The sequence below is a fragment of the Plectropomus leopardus genome, chromosome 11, assembly GCF_008729295.1.
Source record: "Plectropomus leopardus isolate mb chromosome 11, YSFRI_Pleo_2.0, whole genome shotgun sequence".
Taxonomy (NCBI): domain Eukaryota; kingdom Metazoa; phylum Chordata; class Actinopteri; order Perciformes; family Serranidae; genus Plectropomus; species Plectropomus leopardus.
In genome coordinates this window covers 22,950,796-22,967,411 of record NC_056473.1, presented here as the reverse complement: position 1 = coordinate 22,967,411, position 16,616 = coordinate 22,950,796, and the positions used below count along the sequence as shown (strand labels likewise).

Here is a 16,616-nt window from a genome sequence, read left to right as displayed (position 1 = left end):
AAAAACATTTCAATCCATAAAAACATGTGCAATAAAATGCAATGACACAGGAAAAAAGTATTGCATGCTAACAAAACTTAATTTATCTTTTTTTTGCTCTTTGCTTGTGAATCTTGAGTTTCACTTTCAAAACTTCAACAATTAATGTTCTCATAGCTTAATGTGTTGTTAAAAGTGTTGCAGGCATCAATTCAGAATGTGTTTATATTTGTAAAATATAAGGTTAAGTGATTTAAAAAATAAATATATTGTCTTGTCTGTCTCTAAAAGGACTTGAAAATCAATGCAATCAGGTTTGTAATGACGTAGATTCGAGCTGCTAGCCTGCAGCTTGGATGAGGTCAGGTCAGGTAAGCTCACTTCTTACTAAACCAAGATTATTTTTTTTCCTTTTTCAGACTTGTATTCTTAAGCCTCAGTTGTAACATCACTTGAGCCAGTTTCTCACAGCTTTGTGCAGCTCTGTCTGGGGACACAAAAAGCTTTATACAGCTTTTTTCACATATGCAGAAGTGGCAGACAGGTGCTCCTCGTCTTTGAGCATTTGTCCATAAAGAGGCCAAAAGGCTCCACTCACTGACTGTCCAGTCAATTTGTGTTCTTTATAGTATGTTTGCTTTTGTGTATTTTCTTGTTTTCATGTTCTTGGTTTTTGTGTTTTTTGCATATATTCTGTTTTTTTTATTTATTCTGACACTTTAAAATCTTCCAAAGAACATAAGTGCAGAGTGTGTTTTAGTACAGCAGCACACAACCTTGTGTTTGTTAGCCTAGCAACCCAATGAATTTGTCAGTCCTTCTCCTAATGTCACGGGAGTTGGCTGGTTTTGTATGTTAATCGAAAACAAACAATAATGTGGCTCGGTTTTGATGCTTCTATGCTAAAATCTTGTGACAACTGCAACATTAGGCTGTTGGAGAGCAGTCAGCTCAGCTAAACAATTATATCCGAACATTACACCAACATGTGACCTGTTAGTGCTGCACTTAATAATTATCTGCACCAGACACAATACTCCAACTGCAAGGATAATACTTGTGTTCCTCTGCACAACTTGAAAAGGAGCAGAAATAAAACATTTTATTTTGCCTGCTCCTTACTCAAAACATAGAAATAGATGATCTGTCATTTACAGTTACTTAACAACCAGTACTTACAGTTACCTGAGAGAAAGAAGAATCGGGGAGCCATACTTAAAAACATAAATAAATGAAAACTGTAACTCATTTAACTCCTAGACTGCTTTAAGTTTTCATTATGTTTTGTACAGCTCGTCCCAACTTGCAACAGGGAAGACTGCAGAAAGTAGTGCAGCAGAATATCATTTAAACTAGTCACCCTCAAAAGGATCATCATTAAAATAAACTCTGTCACTGCAAAGTGCTGTCGGTTCTTTAAGAGAAGCAGCCAAACTTCAGTGAAAGTTAAATAACTTTGACAAATCATAGCTGAATGGAGCAGAAACCTTAGCAGAACTCTAAAATCTTCCAAAGCAGAGGAAAGCAGAGAATAATGAAGCTGCAATTTAAAATTTTACACTGACTATAAATGGGAAACCTGCAGACAATACTGTCGAACATGCCTCTGTAGTCACTGCACTTACATGTTTATATGCTCCTGTGTGTATTGTTTTCTCTGAAAAGAGCTGTTCAGATGAAAAAGAACGCGATCACTCAGCAGAGGCGGCACTGCAAATATATTTGTCTCGGCAAGTCACGTTATCTAGTGCTGACTCTAAATACAGTAAATCTTTATTTATGTGTGCAAAAAATAAACACACGCAGGCAGAAAACATGATCATTTTGTTTTTTAAAGCAAATGGAAAACTGGGGAAGAAATCAAACTATAGCTGCAGCAAACAGAAATGATCTCGCCTCATTTTAACATGAAGGAAAATGCCAAATTGAAATGGTCATTACTTTAAAAAAAATGCATCTAAGGCCTGAGGCCCTGTTTACAGTTATAAAGATATTTTTGAAAATGTACATTTTGGCCTGTCTACAACAAAGTTTTAGGTCAAAAGATTTCTTAAAACACCTTCAAAGGTGCATCAAAACTCTGGTTACTTTGTTTCTGTGGATATGCAAAAGCATCTGCAGAGAATTTGAGAAATGATAATATCATCTCCTCAATTTGCACATTTCAATTGTTGCTTTGTGTGGTAAAAAACATGCAAAAATAACAACAACGAATTACCAGTTTGTTTACTAGTCATATATACAGCACTGCTTGGTCTATTGACTACTTTGCACTTTAACTTCATCCTGCTGCAATTTCAGGATGAATAGAGCTGCCTGCTGCGTCCAGTGTCATTTGGTCCGCCAGATATGATGTTTTGAGGTCAGACTCGGGCAGCCAGCAGATGTTAGGACAATTCCAAGAGTGGGATTGTTGCTGTTGTGCTGAATGGAAATCAAAGGTAATGAGATTTCGTTCGGCATTCTGAAAAGTATAACGTAGCCTTTACACTTTACTGTCTTTGCAATGAGAGGAGTCTGCAGAAAACAGTGTGGACATTTTTTGTAAAACAGTGACTGTGTGGACATATTTGTCTTTTAAACCAAGGGGGACAATATCAATAATGCAAATATCTGTAGACAAGGCCTCAGACTTTCAATTTAAATAGTGCCTGAAGAAAAACATTTATGACATGCTTTGCCTCTAAAATTTTGACACTTGCTCATTCATAATATGATATATATATATATAAATGCAATGATGAATGCAATTACTCAATGACTGCATTCTATTTTTATTTACATTTTTGCATCCCAAGTTTTTGAAGTGTAATAATGTTCTGCTGGCCTGAAGCACAGATCCTGTCAGGTAAGCTCACTTCTTCCTAAACCTCCAACCAAAGATTTTTTTCATTTTCAGACTTGTATTCTTAAGCCCCAACTGTGACATCACTTGAGCCAATTTATCACAGCTTTGTAGAGCTCCATCTGGAGTCACAAAAGGCTTTACACAGCTTTTTCCACATATGCAGAAGTAGGCAGGCGCACCTCCTCTTTGAGCATTTTTCCATAAAGAGACCAAAAGGCTCCACTCATTAACAGTCCAGTCAACTTCCAAACAATCTATTCATTTATTTTATAGTATTTTTGCTTTTGTGTATTTGTTATCATGTGCTTTTATGGTTTTTGCATAAATTGTTTCTTAAACTGTAATACCTTTAAACCTTCTAAACAAGTGCAGTGTCTTTTTAGTGTTGCCACATATAGATGCAAATGTTTGTGATTCATGTAACACCTTTTTCCAGTGCAAATACACATCTTATCATGTTTTAAAAGATTCCCTCTTTATTCATTGCTCATGAACATTTCTTATGTTGATTTCCTTCACTTGAATCTATGAATACTTCAAAAACTCTCCTTCTACAAACAATGTTAGATGCTCTAAATTCTTTTGAGAAAATGTGTAAATTGAGGGTTTTATAATATGTAATCTGACACAAAAGGAAAACAAAAAACTTAAATGTCAAGGCGCAAATCTACTAACAAAATCAAAGGTTGTTTTCTCCCTTTTCTCTCTTTTCAGATTTTCTTATCAGGTTATTGGCTGTAAGTTAACAATGAAGAAATCAAAGTCACTTTTACAAGGACAAAATACGTGCAGCACCGCAGCTTTCCATAAAAGTGGCAGATGTTCTCCAAGGTATGCATGTAGTAAAGACATGAGAATCTCTCTCACTCACACACACACACACACACACATGAACACACACACGTGAACACAAAAGCATAGACATGATTTCCCACTGAACGATGAGTCATTGCTCATTGAAAGCACCATCTCCTCACCAGAGTAGGTGGGAGGTAAATCAAAAGGCAAACAGCCAGGGAGTCGTGAGGGGCAACACACACACACACACACACACACTTCTTCACATCACAACTTAAAACACACCCCCTCACTGACATATTGCCTTATTTTGTTTCTACCTCAGATGTCCCCTCGGAGAAATAAGGCTGGGAACTTGGGGACCAAATTTCTTAAACTTAAAGCAGACAAGCAACAGATATACACAAACCTTGCTCTATTGCCCACCTCTCTCATACATACACAAACACACATACTGTGTGAACCTCGCCCACATATGTAGGCACCTCGAGAAAACTAATTTCACATGGCCACTGGCCCTGAAACACTGAGAAATGAAACACAAAACAGGGTCAAGGAATAGAAGAAATATGAGTGTGAAATGGAGCTATGGAGACATTTCTCCTCTCTCTATCAACTCCTTCTCCTCTACACCATCTTTCTTTTCTCCTCATATGAGATGAGAGAAGTAATAGAAAAACAGCTGACCTGTGGTATAACTTCAGAGTGTTTTCTTTTTCTTATTCTGTCTCACCTTCAGTGTGTGTTTTTAAGTTGAACTTAAACTGCTTGTTTGGTATGAGGGGCAAGGCCTGCACACTGCACTTGGTTGCATTCTTTCATGTTGGCTGAAAACTGAAAAACCTGACATTTGGAGAAATGTTTGACAGAAGAATGACAGCATTCTCCCTATTGGGATAATGGTCCTATTCCATTTAGCTGTGACCCTGGTATTGCACTTGGCAGCCACCTCAAACACCTGAATGAAACAGAGCCGTTATTTATGTTTTTAGGTAGACCTATGTTTTTGAAAGGTTTATTGTAAACCGTAACTTACTTATCAGATAAAAGGGCAGTAATTCTGCAGTTAAATGTTAAAAACAATACAGTGAAGAATAAAAGATAATACAATAATGGCCCATTTTATGCTGAAAGCTTGAAAGGAAACAAATCAAATGAAAAATAGGCCTCTGATAAAACCCTAATGGAATGTTATGATATATAAAGCTTGTACGGCAAGGCATTTTTTAAAAAACATTATTAACATATTATTATATTATCTGCTTTTTAAACAACATTTAGAGTCGAGCCTTGATTGCACACAGCTCTCACATTTGATGCCATGAGCAAACATGGAGGTGGCTGAAACCAAGACTATTAAAGGGAGGCTGGGGCCCCATGGGAGCAGTGGGCTATGACACATACGCAACGTAACCAGCGCTGCAATGTTGGAGGGTTGTGCTAGAAATAAAGGGATGGAATCCTCTTTGGGTGTGCTCTTAGCCTCCTTGGGTGCACTGGCAGAACTTTTTGGTTAAGTTCGTTTGAATGGATGGAGGTCAATACACAATAAAATACTTTCATATATACAGCATTTGTTTGTCTTTCTTTTCTTAAAGATCTTTCCAATGGTTGCACAATTTTAATCCTCACCCAAATCTTTTTTTTTTTTCAAATGAAATATATTACGACCCAAAGCCGACTGTGGACACTTGTTCTATGATAGTGTGCCAGCTATTGAGCCTTTTGGCATGTGCAGACCAGACTTCACTGCATATAAGTTGTAACTTAATGATATGGCACGATATGACACCAGCCTTCATTTAATAGCCTTTGCTGAAATGAAACATTAGCTGCTAGCAGTGCTAGCTGGAGCTAACAACAAAAACACTGCTGACAGAGCTAAAAGCAACCAGTGAGTTGAAAATTTGGGTCAAGATGCCAAAATCAGCGGTGATTGCATGAGTGCAGTACAGAGCTGCAGTGATGAGATAGCCAGCGGGACATAAAGGCGGGACTCACATACACTAACATGTACGCACGGCTGGACCAGCTACCAAAGCAAAGAACTTGGTGCTCGGATTACAAAACCCACAGAGGGAGCATGACTTCATTCTCTGCGCAGGATGCAATTTCTCTAATATATCTTTACATGGCAAATCATTTATTGCTGCTTTATTAATGTGCTGAATGTCATACAGCACCTTTAAGAACTAAAACTATTCAATATACTGTACCTATTAATGCATCCCTCAACTTGAACAATCCACCGCCTGTCACTAATCAGTCTGTTTGCAAACATAAATGACAGATATTTTGACATCTCATGTCATACCAGGAATAACACAGGTTTAACTATTAAGATGGATTATGGCATTGTGCCATTTAAGAGTTACAGTTTTAGGGCCCTCTTATTGTGCTTTCTTGCTCACTGATAAGGCTCAGTGATACAATTAAACGAAACAGTCACTGATGTCATTAATTCCACCAGCGTTGTTTCTACAATGAAAACTCAGAATGTGAATAGGTGCTGTGAATAATGCTATTGACCAAGCTACCTTATGATTTAGAGGAACGTTGATAAATGCATCACACTGGACTGCACTCATGGTGAAGGTCAAGTTTAAGCCCCAGACTTTTAGAGGAGTAAATGATAAGATAAGTAAAGAGTAAAATGTAAGAAAAGCAAAATATGAATCTGATAAATATTTCAAAACTAAGTATGCATGTAATTGAAGTGTAACAAAAAGAAAATGGCAAAAATCAAAATGGCTCTGTCAATGTCATTGAAAAGGCAGATAATGAGAACACAAATATTAAAAACGAAACAGGGCCATTCATTAACTGGCTTAGAGGCTCCAGGAAAACAAACTGACTGCAACACTTTGACCTCAGTATAGACAGCGGAGAGTGCTGTCACTGGCCTAATTGCGATCAACTTAATGTGAAAAGAAAAGCAAAACAGGTGCACTCATCACCACAGTCAGCAACATGCTCTGTTTTGATAGTGACCTCTGGCTGCACTGGCTCATTACACAGAAATACTTTGTGCCTTCAAGTGGGATCATGTTTACAGTGTTCATGAGATGAGTCCATTCAAATGAAGTGTATGATTTTAAACTGTGTTTTGTTTTTTTTTTTCTCCACTTTCAAGGCAGTGACTGATTTTCATTCATTTTAGTCTGGCATAAAATCCGCCTGCAGAAACTTCAAACTATCTTTAGTGTGGTAATCCATCACAATTATTCTCATGTCTGTTTGTACTGTTGTCAAAGTTACGTTATCAGTGGGTGGTTATACAGCTGTTGGAATTAGTTTGAATGAAGTGTTCTGCACACGCATATAATGTCAATGCCGCAAGAATAAAAGCAGAAAGACGCTGCTTTCTGTGATGGATCGCCTATCTAAAGCAGGTTTCAAATTTTAATCTTGGGGTCATCTATTCCCCACCCTGTTCTTTTTTTAAAATCTGTGTATTTATTTATAATATATATATATATATATGTCTCTGTAATTGAATTACTAGATGCACAGAGGTACGAAATTTCAACTTGGATCTTCAACAAAGAATTAAGGTCATTATACATTTTGCATGGTTTACAATACAAAATTTTCTATTTATTGTTTTTAGAAAGATGTTTTAAAAACTAAGTTTAAATGTCCTTGTCTGAGAATAATCAAAAATAGTTAATGTTGATACATAATAAATAATGCTGGATAACCACTTCTTAATTTATGTGAGTTTTTAAAAATAACTTTTTGAACTTTGCCATAGAAATGGTCTGCCTGTGCCCATATTGGTATTTTTGTTTATTGTGATGTCATTTCTTGAAGTATCTTCAAATGCTTCATATTCCTAAAATCTGTACAATTCAAGCTAAAAGATGATGTAATTCAATAAACCATTATAACAGTTAAAAGGATGTTCTGTTTTCATCAGATTTTACAACATAAAAATACAAAACATTATGATCCAAAAGATTTTTACATGTAGAAACACAAATAAAATATTCCCTAACACTCCAACAGTCTATTGAAGTATATATATTATTTTGTTTTTGAGATATGCTAGTTTTTATTTTTTAGAATGCAAAGGCGTTGTGATAGATTCATCATTCATTACTCTGGAGGCAGCATGCATTTTTGCAACAAATGTAAGGTACCCTCTTCACCTCAGTATGAGGATAAAACGAGATGACAAAGAGAGATGCCTTATTTATTTGCTGCAAAAAGAACAAATGTTCGAGCTATTTTGGTTTTTAATTGTATTTGATATATACAGTATTATGCAAACAATGATCCCCCACAGCCACAGGGAAAATTCAGGGTAAATTCCTGGATAACTATGGTGAAATACTACATTTGCATAACATGTAAGGTAATGATGTGAAGACAAGGAAGAAAGAAGCCTTAACTTTCTACTGCAAAAATAACAAATGGTCTTGTTATTATGGTTTATATTTGAGGTCTATTTAAACAGGATCATGCAAGCAAAAGGCTGCGCTGCAGCTTTTTTGACCATGGCAACGATCAAAGCTCCGAAACATCCGGGTCGGCCCCACATGCAGCTAAATGGAATTCAGCAATAATTTATATTATCATCTTCCCCTGTGCTTCTCCTTCTATGACATGTCAAAATGTTTGAAGTGGAAAAGGCTCCAAAGAAAACTGAGTGATGAGCTGAGCAGTCACACTGGGAAAGTGTTTTTTTTTTTTAAGTTGTAATATGTATTGAGTTGTTTAATAGCGTCTGTTACTGGTGACAAAGTCTTGTCTGTTTGAGAATGAGCAGCTCCTCCCCAATCTCATATTGATTACTTCCCCAGCCCAGTTTCCTGTGTATCTCTGTCTATGTCTTATTGTGTCTGCTTTTTGAACCAGACAAAATAAGTATCATATCATATATGACATCCATCAGTGCCTACATGTGCCTGCACAAACACACACGAGAGCGACACCAGTGAACGAACACATACACACACAAACGTGCACACACGTGGTTTGTGCTACTCATAAGGCTTTCTCAATATCAGAAAAGCCATGGTCTGTTTCTGTGGGAAGCTCTGCGGGAGCTGCTGGACATTCTGATTGAAGGAAAATCTCATTACAGATTAGCTGTGGGCATAAAAAATATGATTAATTCCAAGGCGGGACAATGGGTGATCCTCACTCACATTAAGTATATTCGTATGTGTGCAGATAATGTCTCAGCAAGACTGAAAGTGTTCTTATTAGAAACGCCCCTTCTCTCTTCCCAACATACTGACCAGAGCGAGCTGGTACATGTCAGGACCGACCAGGAGAACCAACCATTACTTGAGACTGATTTTGTCTTTCGGGGATTAAAGGGCCTCTGTAAGAAATCTTTCCTTGTCAACTAATATTTGTGGGTGTTTTTTTGTACGTGTGTATGAGGAAGACAGACATGGACCTCTGCAGATGACGTCATTCTTTCATTAAGATGTCCTGCGGGACATCAGGAGATATCAGTCACATCCAGTGCATAATTCAAAAGCCTAGCGACGAAATGCTGACAGGGGTCTCCACGGAAACGCCACGGAAACGCTTCAGTTCCCTGCCTCTCATCCTATCACAGCTAAATGTCGCATGGCAGCACCTTCCATATATAGTCAGTTCACTATCGAGGATGACACTGCTGTGTCCTGATGTAAAGCAACAATCCTTTACAATACTATGTGTATTTTAAGAACAGTGAGTCAGGTTGTTATAAAAGAGCGGGAAGGAAAGCAAGACCACTAGTTTGAGCAAAGAACCACACAGCTCATGAGACACTGACAAAGGCATACACTCTGATGATTTTAAACTGCGTTGGTTTATACACAAACATTATGCTAGGGGGTCAAATTTGACTCATGGCTCATAAAATTTAGATACCTTCTCCTCAACTCCTTGGAATAACTCCAGCCCCTACCGAAGCACAAAACTCCTCATGAAATTTTTAAGGACATTTTCCCAAATCATTGGAGTTTCCAGTTCTGAACCTCTAGCCACAAAAAAACAAACATTCTCAACAGAGAGTTCAGAAGCTTTAAAGAGAATCTCACATCCAAGTGCATGCTATGTTCAAGTCACTATTTCAGATGTTCATTACTAGGCTTCATTATCTCTCTCTCGCTATGTGTGTGTGTGTGTGTGTGTGTGTGTGTGTGTGTGTGTGTGTGTTTCTGTGCACTATTATGCATTGATAGCATTGGTTGCTTTTTTTTAATTCTGTTTCCGCACTTTGTGATGTGCCTAGATCAGATATCTGACCTATTTTTAATGTGAAATTACAAACATAGTAATTTTTTCACTAGATTCATTCAAATTTGTCATCACCAAAAGCTAAACAAATGTTAAGATTAGAATAGGCTGCTGAAATTACCTGACCCCACTACATTTCCTGGATTTAAAGTGCAGCAATTGAATCAGTAATTGAATAGCCCTGGTGCAACATGGTCAATTCAATACTATTTACTTACTCTATCAGTTTAATACAAATATGATTACGTGTAATTATCTAATTTTTCTAACAGCTACAAGTTATTAGGAGAATTTAAATAGCATAAAAAGTGGAAAGAAAAGTTTGAGACCTCTTTAAAGCTAAAAGTCTTAAAAGCAGGCTTGGCAGTAAGCCTTCTTTTCAGATTAGCAAAGCACTGCATCACCTGCTTTGGGCATAAAATCAGTGATGTGCGAAGACCTCAGAATATAGTGTGTATGCAACACTGAGTTATAATGCTGCATATAAATGTAAAAAAAAATATGTCAGGTCCTAATTTTTAAAAAATAATTACTTGTTTCTTCTCTTCTTCCCTTAAATTTATTCAGACAGATGGGTCACATAATGAGGAATTAGATTTTATCTGTGAAACACAAAGTGTCTCTAAAGACAGGGGAGGCAGCGAGGCCTGTCTGTCAGCCAGTGGCACAATGAGTGATCCCTGGCCACAGCTCTGCCATTACCTAGATGATATTTCTCCACCGCTAAATGTCACATCAATATTAGTGGCTGACTAATTAATCTCAGCTCCCATGGAATCTGGTGACATCTCACATCCTGTTGGAATACAGATAGTGCCAACGCTGGACCTTTGCTCCTGACACATATTTGCCCAGAGCACTCAAACAGTGTAGTTCAAACACTGTTCAACCTCATGCATCCTTACCTTCTTAAAAATTTAAGAAGGTTTCACTGAGAAAACTTTATTAGTGAGGGCAGTAGCACCGCAGCTTGACTTCTATTCCATCGCGGGCAGAGGGTACTTCAAGGATAGATGGGAAAGGAAACGATTTTTCACAGGATGTTCTACAGGAGGATTTAAGTGTGCTGTATTCTGAGCTGTGTGTTGGAGGTGAGTGATAGCCTGAGTGTTGGGATGGTGACATGAGGTGAGTGGGTGATTACTAAAGACGAACAAGGTCAAATCGCTCAATGCTCCTCCCGCTGCTGTAAGGTTGAGTGCCGGCAGAATAAAAGGCTTAAGTTGTTGACTGGTCAGGACCCACTGTTCTTACTAACAGCAACTGTCTCAGCACCGATTTCAGATCATAGCAATGTTAGTCTAATAGCTTTTGACCTTTACAATCTCATTAATAACTAAAGAATACTTTCCCGTATCCAATCTGTCATTGTGTGCATGATTGCATATGAAAGGACGGGAATCCATTAGATGCCATTTAGATGTGTGAGTCACCCTCAGCCTGAATATCATATCAGAAAATAAAGTCACAATGCAGTCTAATGACAAGGGTTTGGCTTCCTTGCACATATTGTGTTGTGGAAGTGCGTTCCCAGAGGTATGTAATATACAAAGTGTTTTTTGCTTTTTAAGTCATGACATTGAGAAGTGTGAACATCTTCAGGCCCCATGTGATTTAGTTCCTTCCTCAAGTAAAAGCTTGTTGCTAAGCAATATTAGTTAAAGTTGGGAACTGTACTTAGTGAATTTGATGAGAATAACAAAGCATAAGGAGCGCTGGAACCTTGTTGATTTTTTGTGAAGTGGCTCTCTCTGTGGTTCAGATATTGTAAAAGAATGCAGCACAGGCTCAGTGCTTACCTGTCCTACATAGACCAGCAGTCTGGCGTTGAGAGGGCTCTCATCAGGACTCAGCCAGAGCTCAGAGTTATCATCAGATGATACAGAGAACTGGAAATCACCTGAAGGAAAAAAAAAACAAGATCAAAGTGTGCATTGGTGGAGGGAGATATGTTTGATCCCAGATAAGATTAATCTGAGAAATCAGATAGGGCATGACCTCATGAAATAGATTCTTAGGTGTGAAAATGCAACTAAAATGTGATGCTGAGACTGCCTCTGGCAGGATCAGAGATGTGATGTTTGGTCACTTATATCAAAAGGATTTCTGCAACTGAATTTCCAATTCATATGTAACAAGTGTGTATATGGAAACGAACATCTGTGTACTGATCTAAACCTGAAGGCACATGCGAAGCAAACGAGCAGCCAGTAAAGTTAGTTAATTAAGGTTATCTTTAAGCATAAATGTGGATGATCAGCATACTTGAGGATAATGAACAATGTTTGTCCCACAAAATTATTTATAGTAGGAGTTGCACAAAGTTAATTTTCCCTCAGCTGATTAACACCTCAAGCTGTTGCCTGAGACACTTTTCTACCGTTATGAGAAGTAATAAACAGCACATGTCAATGTGATTTTGCAGTGGTTTGTCAAAGGCTGAGATGGTGATGTGCTGGGAGTGGCAAACAGTATTCTAAGTAGATATACTTCTATATAGTAGAGGTTGACATTCTGTTAACTTGTCTAGGAATCAAACTTTACATCCTCCGTGTTTTTCTGGGAGACTCTGTTTCCTTCTGGGATCACAATTCTCCTGTCTTTCTCCCAATTTTTGACAAATTTTAAAAACTTTTTTTCCTTTTTCGTTATCACAAGCTTTTCTGGCACTGCACAGTGTGTATGAGCCATATGACTCTTTCTTTCTACTGTTCCCCTCCCATCTCGTTACGTCTCCAACCCCCCCAGGGCCGGAGTGAGGCACATGTCAGCCTGGCATGAGTCGAGCTGCCAGACATCTCATCTCTCTGCTGATCACGTTAACGTGTGTGTAAGTCAAATGGGTCGCTCTAGTGGGGGTTTGAGCCGTGCCTCGGGAGTTAGAAGGAGCCCCAGCTACCACTCTTCCACTGCACCGGGGTACCCAGCTGTCATCCGGAGGCACTAAGTCTTCCGTTCCACCTCATATAGGCATCCAGCACCCGGGGGTGTGTGGGTAAGGGAGGACAGCCGGCTGCAGGCCAGGTCATGAACCAAAAACTAAACTACAGTAAATCTATCTATCATAAAAATGCTAATGCAGTACATACATCTTTTTGTTATCTTGATTATTCAGAAGTCACCAGAATGCAGGAAACAAACAGGCTAAAACTCTGGGGAAGGGTCTCCTGACCCCTCTTTCGGTTTCAGCCCCCCCTGTTTTTGAGGACTTAAGGCAGGCATTATGGTAAGAAATCTGCAAAGATCTAAAGTAAATGTAAATGCTACCTGGTACAATTTACATATAATTAGGGCCCAGCAAAGCTGCCGGTCCCTCTTGTCTTCCTCAATGTTATTATTATTCTTTCAAGGAAATTCAGCTTCCCATGCATAAAAAAACATTAAAAAAAAAACTTCCTCAGCTACAAACACAAGCCAGTCGTCCTGATGGTGGCACTACAACGACTGTCTAAATTTCATAAGTTTGAAAAATCATAACAAATCATTCATACCTACTACATTTTTGCAACACAGACCAAAATTTAGGCCCGAAAATGTTGCTCAAATTATGAGGTCCATCACTTTAGTTTTATCAAAAACTCCACATTCTCCTTCCACATTTTTTTGCTCAATTGACAGCTAACTTAATAGTTGCTTCCTATGCAAACAATCTACACATTTTTTTGATTTATCAAAAGCTGAGCCTACAGTGCATCAAAATGTTTGACTAAATGGTGCTATAAACACATACTTGCAAATTCTTGCTAGATAAATATTCAATATTTATTAAAAATAACAATTTTGCTGTCATACTAGATTAAGTGTGTAATATGTTTTATCTCAAAAACAACAGTTTGAAATCTGCCTATGCACAGGAAGCTGCACCCTAGTGGTTGGCTCAGTCATATTATGAAGCCATCTATGGTTTCTCACTTGGCATGTAGCTTACTGGGAGAGTGACTTGCTGTTTGTGTCTGAGGTTGCGAGTTTAAACCTCATGCGATGAAGAATGCAAATTATAATTCATAGGTGTTCATTATCTTCCAATTCGTCTGCTGCTCGCTGTTAAAAATGCCCGGCCTCGACCCATCGCTGTGCAGCAGCTATAATTCATAAATGAAATATTCTTGCATCTGAATAAATCACAATGATAAAGGAGTTACTGCATTGTCAAGGACAAACATGGCCTATAGACAGGGTATAGGTCATGTGACAGTGAGCAGTTTTTATAGTCTGCAATCTGGAAAACCTCCAAGCATATTCACTCCGCTATCTCAAGTTATTTAACATTCAATCAATCTACAATAGCATGTAAAAGTTTACATTTGGCGGTGTGAGGGTGGAGGGCACTTGTTAGAGTGCTTGCTAGAATCCTGAGGATAGTATGACCTTTGAGCCATCAGCAGGAGAGAGATGTAACACCAACAAAAGCTACAAAGGAGACTGAAATGAGTGGTAATCTAATTAATAACTTCAGATTCTGCAATTTGTATAAGGGCACTTGGGTGTTAAGGCTTTTCAGTTCCCATAGCAACTGGACTCTAGGGTCCTGCAATGAGATTTAGCAGTGAGATCCCTGGCATTCAACCCGAATAAAAATGTGAATATCCACTATATTAGTGGCTCTCAAGAGCGTGGATTAAGAGGGCAGTGGAAATTGTCCCCTCTTATAAAGGACACATGTTCCAAGGCCCTCGGCCTCAGAGGAGGGACTCGCTAATAAAATGAGCTAGTTACCATCTCTGTAAGGGTGAAGAAAGCCAAATACTCTCAGGCCATAGTTCTTCCACTTTGGAGCGACTGCCAGCTTCTTCAACGTGGTTCTTGTCTGGGGCGAGAAACAGAAATAAATTCTGATTACAGATGCAGCAGTTGTTGCAATAACAGATAACAAATAAGCTTCAACTTATTTATTTTAAGTGAACCCTATCCACCACCATTCCCTAACCCAGTAATTGTCCAAATATAGCTTATTAACCGTAACTATGCCTATTAAGCATTAGACTTCTACACTTGTTGAAGCTGCTTGTCTGATCTTACATTTTTCCTTATCTTACTTGTAACACCAGAACTAACCAGCTCTGCACTGCCATACACAAAAAATGCTGTTTTTGTGTCTTGTGCATTAATCATGGTGAAGATGATGGGATGCTTTGTCTGCCTTAGTCTTTTTGAACGATATCATAGTTAAGTGCATGTCTAAGACCTTTTCACAGGGTTTCTGTAAAATTGAGTCAGTTTGAAACATAAAAAGTTGCCAGAGATGGCGTTTTCAGCTAACTCATAGAGCTAGCTTAAGTAGGTAGCTGGCAGCAAATCAATGGTCAGCACCTGGAATTTAAAGGTCTGCCTCTGTCCACCTCTGCTTGAAGATAAGGACCCATTTTTTTCAAGCTAAAAAATATCTTGTGGTAAGTACTCAGCTGTTATCAGTGTAAACTTCATACATTGATCAGCCAAAACATTAAAACCACTGTCAGGTGAGGTGAATATCATTGATCATCTTGTTACGATGCCATGTTCTGTTGAAAAACCTTTGGTCCTGGCATTCATGTGGATTCCACCTGACATGCATCACCCACCTATGCACTGTTACAAAGGAAGCACTCCCCTTCATGGCAACAACACTCCCTGATGGCAGTGGCCCCACAGCAGGATACTGTGCCATGCCACAATGCACAAACAGTTCAGGAATGACCAGAGGAATGTAACAGAGACCTGGCCTCGAAACTCCCCAGGCCCCAAACTGATCAAGCATCTGTGGGTCATGGCAGTACCCCATCTCACAACCCACGGGACTCAAAGGATGCGCAGCCAACACTCAGTGCCAGGCACCACATGAAACCCAAAGAGCTCCTGTGTCAATGCCATGACAGGTCAGAGTCATGTCCGATCCAAAGAGGCCCCACCATGGATCAGGTGTACCTCTGGGGTACCAGCACATCTCACAGATTCTTGACCAGTTTGCTATCAGGGAAGTTTTGAGGCCAGGTCTGAACAGTTTTTGAGGTGTGGCATGGAGCATTGTTCTGTTAGGTGGTCCCTGCCATCAGGGAGTGTCATTGCCAGGTGGAGGGTTAAAATTAGTCTGCAAGGGTGTTTGGGTGAGTAGAGCACATCAAGTGGCATCCACATGAATGCCAGGATCAAAGGTCTCCCAGCAGAACATTTCATTGGAACTTGATGATCAGTAGGTGAGTTTCCATTACACATTTGCGCAAAAACTAAGAGATATTTTTGAAAAGTCAATGAAACACAATTGCGAGATGACTGCAATTCCATTGTTTGATGTTATGTAACTTTTCTTGCGATGTTAAGCACTTCTCCTCTGGTGATAAGATAACATTCCAAGAAGCATGGCCAAGGATGTTCAAAACATCAGCAGGTTATCAGAAAGACGTGGGAGTGGCCACGTATGAGGGATTTCTGGGAGGTGACAGTTCACATTTTCACAGAGGAATTATGGATTCAAAACTTCCAGATAATCTGCTGAACTTTTGAAGAGTTATGCGATACAATAACACCTCTTGTAGCGCCTGCTGCATCATACCCGAGGGAGCCAGTTCTATTGACAAGCGCATAGCTAAAGCATCATGTGACCTATAACAGCAAAAAAAGTGTTTCCATTACAGTTTTGCAAAATATGGCTTTTCCAAATTCCCTAAAAATACCACCTCATGTGAGTGTAAAAACATTTTTGCAATAAATGGGAGGGGGTTTTTTTGTACCCAATAGGTGTACCTTATATTCGCAATTTCAATTTGTGCAA

At 38.8% G+C, this 16,616-nt stretch overlaps 1 protein-coding gene across 1 annotated transcript in view; it reads right to left on the bottom strand.

Annotated features, from left to right (window-relative positions):
* The window catches only part of b4galnt4a (beta-1,4-N-acetyl-galactosaminyl transferase 4a), a 162,586-nt gene that overhangs the window by 45,453 nt on the left and 100,517 nt on the right, over positions 1 to 16,616 (bottom strand). The window contains exons 5-6 of the mRNA XM_042495373.1: positions 14,585 to 14,675; positions 11,668 to 11,768 (exon numbers count right to left, since the gene is read on the bottom strand). Of these exons, the coding sequence (XP_042351307.1) occupies positions 11,668 to 11,768; positions 14,585 to 14,675 (192 nt within the window). The remainder of the gene's footprint in view (positions 1 to 11,667; positions 11,769 to 14,584; positions 14,676 to 16,616) is intronic.